Source organism: Nanorana parkeri, unplaced genomic scaffold, assembly GCF_000935625.1.
Source record: "Nanorana parkeri isolate BGI_ZX_2015 unplaced genomic scaffold, ASM93562v1 scaffold34, whole genome shotgun sequence".
Lineage (NCBI taxonomy): Eukaryota > Metazoa > Chordata > Amphibia > Anura > Dicroglossidae > Nanorana > Nanorana parkeri.
Window position 1 is genome coordinate 161,126 of NW_017306302.1, and position 6,424 is coordinate 167,549.

At 43.6% G+C, this 6,424-nt stretch overlaps 1 protein-coding gene across 1 annotated transcript in view; it reads left to right on the forward strand.

Moving 5' to 3' along the window:
* The window catches only part of PAPD4 (poly(A) RNA polymerase D4, non-canonical), a 46,549-nt gene extending 42,335 nt beyond the window's left edge, over positions 1-4,214 (forward strand). The window contains exon 14 of the mRNA XM_018569117.1: positions 3,740-4,214. Within this exon, the coding sequence (XP_018424619.1) occupies positions 3,740-3,820 (81 nt within the window). The 3' untranslated portion in view covers positions 3,821-4,214. The remainder of the gene's footprint in view (positions 1-3,739) is intronic.
* The last annotated feature ends 2,210 nt before the right edge of the window (positions 4,215-6,424 follow it).

The following is a 6,424-nucleotide window of genomic DNA, read 5'->3' on the forward strand; positions in this document are numbered from 1 at the left end:
GGGCGGGCGCGGGGGGACCCCACCCGCGGGGGGGGGGGGGGGGGGGGCGCACACCCGCGCGTATATTACAAGCAATCGGGCGTCTCTACAGACGCCTAAACGCTTGTATGTAAACAGCCATCGCTGGCTGTTTACATTGAATGCCGATTTCCCGTTCGTGCGCGCCACCTAGCGGCGGGCATGAGCGGGGCAGAATGGCATATTTAAAAACCCCCACCCGCATTCAAGAAGGCCCTCTCCGGCAGTTTAATTACAACGGCCGGACAGCAGGTGGTTAAGGGAAGAAAAAAACACCCTGTTGCTGTAACAGTTGAACTGGGCTTTGCTGGAGTTGGGCATCAATTTTGTGTGTCTTTTAAAATCCATGCAAAACTACATGTTCATCTAAGACTACCCTGTCCATAAGGTGACACCACCACTGTGCAGTTTTGCTGCTGAACAATCAGGGTTGTCACCCTATTACACATACATGAATACAATGGCAAAAATAACAGATGGTAGGATCACCAGGTAATAAAATGATGTTACAGGATGGACTCGGGGAAACAAAAACTGCTCTGTTAGTGTTTCTGACAGAGCGCATCATATGTCCTGTATATTTTGCCCATAGTTGCACTTTGAGTAATGACTGCGATTGCTGATTCAATAGACACATATAAGAAATGTAAAAATTAGGGGTATGCAGGTGCAAGCTGAACTGGTTAAATGTCAAATTGACAAGTAATTTTTCTATGGATTTCTGCTAACTGATCATTTGCATCTGGTGCAGAGATGTTGATTATGTAAATGATACCAAGCCACCCCCTGACATGCATCTTGGAGTATAGTCATCACAGGAGCCCGCTATTCTTTAGAGCTCCATGAGTGGGCTGTACCAGGTTTTCACTCTGATTAATTGCCTTGTATTATCCCGTGAGCATCCCTGTTCTCAAAACTGTTCTGTTCTATTAAGTTTTAGGGCTCGTTAACCCTCATCCATGCCTAGAGTGGGTCACATGCACTGTGCTTTTAAGTGCTGCATTGATTTGCGTTAAGTTGCTTACAGCGTGGCTCCGAGCCGCTTACAGTTGCTTTCGCACTGACTTATTTGGGGAACAAAAGTAAAAACTGTTAACAAATCTCATGGCTCATTAACCCCTTCCCATCGAGCGTACGATAGATTCAGGTCTCGTACTAATGATTGTGAACCAGGAGAACTGTATATCAATCGTGATCACAGAGGTAGCTTGTGATTGGCTATCACAGTTCATTAGATGTAGAACCCTCTGAGTAGAAAGAGAAACATTGGGGGAAATTTGGCATTGAACCCCAGAATTGGCAGGTCCGCCACTGGCAGCCTGTGCTTTTCACAGATGAGAGCAGATTCACCCTGAGCACATGTGACAGACGTGAAAGGGTCTGGAGAAGCTGTGGAGAACGTTATGCTGCCTGTAACATAGTTCAGCATGACCTGTTGTTTGGTGGTGGGTCAGTGATGGTCTGGGGAGGCATATCCATGGAGGGACGCACAGACCTCTACAGGCTAGACACTGGCACCCTGACTGCCATTAGGTATTGGGATGAAATCCTTGGACCCATTGTCAGATCCTACGCTGGTGCAGTGGGTTCCTCCTGGTGCATGACAATGACTGGCCTCATGTGGCAAGAGTATCCAGCCAGTTCCTTGAGGATGAAGGAATTGATACCATTGAATGGGCCTCACCTGAATCCAATAGAACACCTCTGGGACATTGTCTCGGTCCATCCAACGCCACCAGGTTGCACCTCAGTCTGTTCAGGAGCTCAGTGATGCCTGGTCCAGATCTGGGAGGAGATACCGCAGGACACCATCCCATCGTCTCGTTAGGAGCATACCCCGACGTTGTCGGGCATCCATACAAGCACGTGGGGGCCATACAAACTGAGTACCAATTTGAGGTGCTGCAAAGGAATTTCAGCACAATGGACTAGCCTGCTGTATCATTTGTTCACTTTGATTTTGGTCTTTGAATTCAGCTCTCTGTAGGTTGATCGTTTTTCATTTCCGTCAAACGATGTGGCATCCTTTCATTCCTAACACATTACCCAGTCCAGATAATCCTCGCTTAAAGATTTACCTGCTTTGAGACCACTCGCACTTACGACCGTCCGAGCGACCTCCGACCTTGCGCGTCAGCGCGGCGTGTCGCCGGCAGAAGTGATGTCCTCCGATCTTCACTGCGGGTCCCGGTAAGTATTTTCATTGCACGATGTACAGTTACACTGTTCGGTACTGTACATCTGCAACGCTATACAGTACTGTACTAATGCAGTACAGTACTGTATAGAGTTCCTCACTTAACGACCAATTAGTTTAACGACCTGGTCATAGGAGCGGAGCGCGGTTGTTAAGTGAGGAATACCTGTATACAGTAGATATCCAGCAGGATATTTTTCCCCATTGAGATCTGATGTGTGTTCTAAGTGTTCCTTTTATTGTTTTGATCAGTTTATTGATGTTCTTTGATCACCCTGACCACTTGAACTAGCATTTCCAGACATACATCAGCAGGTGCAATTTCCATTGTTTTCTCAGTACACGTGTCCTTTAAACAGAGAGGGACATGATTGATGACAAATATAAATGGTTCCACAAGGGTGATTATTGCAGAAGATTAGTTTAACTTGTTTGATGTGTAACTGAATTTGTTTCCCTAAAGATTGAATTCCAGGCAAATATAGAAGACCCCATTTATTACAGCTGCTTATTCCTGTCTTGATTGCAGCCTGCCATCCCTTGCACAGCAGCACTCAAACTATTATGTATCATCTGTTACATGCTCACTGGGAAGGCATGTTGACAAGAGGAGACAGCAGAATTGACCCACCGTTGTATTTTTGCTGCTTTTCAGTCCAGTTATCAGGCTGTGGGTGAGTAGGTGACACCACTGTATTCCTTATCCCAAACACAGAAAGTGGTGTCACCCTCCTGGCTGTACTGAGTGGCAGAGAGGAATAAAGTACAGAAGTGAAAAAACAATATTGTGCCGAGCTAATAATCATACATATCTAATAAATTGAAACATATATAAATGAGTCACATATATGAGCCTTCAAACAAATGAGGCATAAGAAATATCTACACACATACAAAAAAGCAATATAGGCAAAAAAAAGTCCCAAGGAAAAAACAAACGCAAACAATGGTGATTGTGCAAAAAAATCCTCAGATGATTCGCAGCCAATGTGCATATAACTCTCAGGTAAGGATAATCACACAATGCAGGCAGACCTTCACCTCCACACAGTGAGTGATGATAACAAGTGAATGCTCACCTGGGGAGGTAGACCCACAGAGCTAGGTCAAATGCACTTTTTCCCTTCTTAATGGGGGAGGGAAGCCCATGCACAGAAAAAGGCGATAAGGTCTCCTCAGATCACAGGTACCAGTATAAATCCAGGTGGAAAGAGAAAAAGGACAAGGACATAGTGCGTAACGTCCAATAAAATGCAATTTATTATATAAAAAATGCGTACTCACAATGGTGTAAACAGTACAGGCATTGGGTATTGCTGGATCATACCAGCAGGACAAATGGCAGCAAAGTGATAAGAAAACTGTTCGTCCGGCTCAGCGTGGTGACATCACAAAGTATAGAAGTGTTTAGGAGTCATTACAAATCCTTTTGGCAGATGACAGTTCATTTATGAATATATCAGCTGTGTGAGTTCCAGTACATGTTTCCTGATGACTGATTTTGTTTTTTCTTCTTTTTTTTAGGCATGGGTTATATTACGGGATAACAAAGACCTAAACAGTGTGCTCCCTGTGGGAAGAATTATTTGCATGCCAAAAAGATAGCTTCTACATTTTCAATATAAAACACCTTAAACCTCAAGAATTTATGGACTACTTTTTTTAACCCAGAAATTAAATATATAAGGAGAAAAACTTTTTAGTAAAAAGTTGTTTTTGTGTACATAATCTTTTCTTTTATTGTGCTTTTTGTTTGTTTTTTTTCCTTGTCCTATGTATATGTTGGTGGTTTGTGCTGCCATGACTCATTGTGAGAATGGAACCAATGCCTTTTTGTTCTCTGAAATCTGTTCTAGAATTGCACTACACTTTGATAAAATGTATGTCTTAGTCTGTACGAATATACGGCCACTCAGCCAATGTACTGCTGTCCTTTGTTTATAGAGATTAAATAAGAGCCTGAATCTGTTTACCCCAGGTGATGTCTTTTCAGTTCCTCTTCTGAGAAATAGTTTTTTTTGCTGGAAAAATTCCCTCCTTTATTTAACTGGGACCAAACTGGAGAAAGAGAAAGGAGGGCATGTTGAATAGAAAATTGTGGTATATTTAAGGTTAAAGTGAACCTGTCTTCCGAAATCTACATACTATCAATACATTGCTGCACAACCGGTATCAAAAGTTGCTTGCGAGTATGTTTTTATTTCACCACCAAGGGAACCTTACCAATCCTAGGGGAGCTATCTACTTAGGCTTTAGGGAACAGTGACGGCAGATGACTGGCTGGCCATTATTGTTCCCCTGAAACTTTTCCGACCGGCTCCTTTCATTTTCTGATTGGAGGATGCCGGATGGAAAGGTGCCGACAGGGCCACCCGCTAAACGAATCTCAAACAGTTGATCAGGAACCATCCACATTTTGCACAGTTAACGGTCAATCCAACTTCTTCTGTACAATTCTCAGTGATGTAAAAGAAATGTGAAATCCTGAGGCAAGAGTGAGCCAGCCTTGTAACATCCTGCAATCCTGGCTGCAGAGTTCTTTCCTCCTTAGTCCTTGAGTAATCCAAGAAGCTAGTGGCTTAATCAACCTGTAGTCATCCGCCCTCACCAAGTTCTGGTAACACAAACTATAGTTGCCATTTCATAATAAAGGGCTTCTAAAGCTGCAACTGTTGCAAAGTGTCACTGCATTAATGTGTGTTAGAATGCCTGTATCTAGTGGTGTCTGAAGGCCTGTGCACATTGTAGTGGGTGGATCACTTTTTCTTTTGAAGAGACAATGTTGTAAAGACGAGGTAAGAAAGACGTGTCCTATGCTAAACCTCTCAGAACATGTAGAACTACTGCTGTCGGGGACACTAGTGACTACTAAACATCCCAAATACACAAAACCTTTCTATCTGTGGGATCTTCTTTGCTACCTTTTCAGAGTTGGGTTTACACTGAAGTGATAGGTCTCTTACAAACTACAGATCAAGACTAAGCCAATAGTCGTTGTTGTGACCTCCCCATAAAAGCTTAGGATGACTTTCACTGTCCCAGACAATATTTCTAGCCTCATTGCTCATTCAGTGTACACGGTGCCTTAGAGTATTATGGATGGTAAGTTCCCATATGTTCATAACACCACATTACTAGTGATTTAGCCTGAGTTCTTGGATTAGGAAATGCATCTATCGCCTAGTGTCCTTTCCAGTGTAATTCGGCTCTTAAACAATTTCCCACTAAGGCATTCTCCTTTAAAACCTATGTAAATGAGGCCTGGCTTCCTGGTCTAACTAGAGAAAATATATGCATAAATAATGGGCTTCTCGTAAATACCCGAGCAGACCTTTAGTGGTGTTTTATGTACCTGTACATGTATATATGTGGTGGTTCAAAGAATGGCTACCTCTGCTTTGATCAACCCTTCTCCTGCTACCTGTGGTGCATTGTTGCTGCTAAAACACATTCCTTCCCCTCATTCTGCAAATTGTAATGTTCTCCCAATAATAATGCGGATGACCTTGGTCAGAAAATGTTAATGTTGCAATTTTTGTATTATAGGCCATGTTGGGATGGGCAGCCATTGTTGCTGAATTTGGGCTCTGCTACACACGCAGTACTACAGGCAATGTGGGCAATTGTTCTTTTTATGAATCCTTGTGCGAGTAATGATGAGGCTGGGCTTGGTGCAAAACCTTTTTGCCCAAAGACACTCAAAACTCTGACCACCACTCCCTTCTTCTAACCCAATCAGTTGTGGCAGGGGTGTTCCCCACCCCTTTGTCATGAGTAGCTGCAGGGCGGGGAATGCACCTCCCTGCAACTGATTGTGTTGGGAGGAGCAGGTGGCGGTCAGAGGTTTTAAGTGGGCTTGGGGTGAACTCATCACCAGGGCAGTGTCAGAATTATCACAAGTCTGCAGTATTGTGTAGTTCTCACTGGAGGTGCCTACTGATCTGAATAAAGTAGCTTCCCGAAAAAATAGACTTCCCATGCTAGCCTCACCGCCACTTTCTCCCAAAACCCATTTGTATAAAGCTCAGCCCCACATGTGTGCTATCCAATCATAATACAATACAATAGTTTCTGTCATTGCACCACCATATTCACCTTTCCCCAGACAAAGGAGCCGTAAGTGAACTATGGAAATTGTAGCCTCAAATTTTGGTGACGCCACAGATCTAAGGGAAGGGTTTTCTTGCTGTTAATCCACAGTGTGTTACA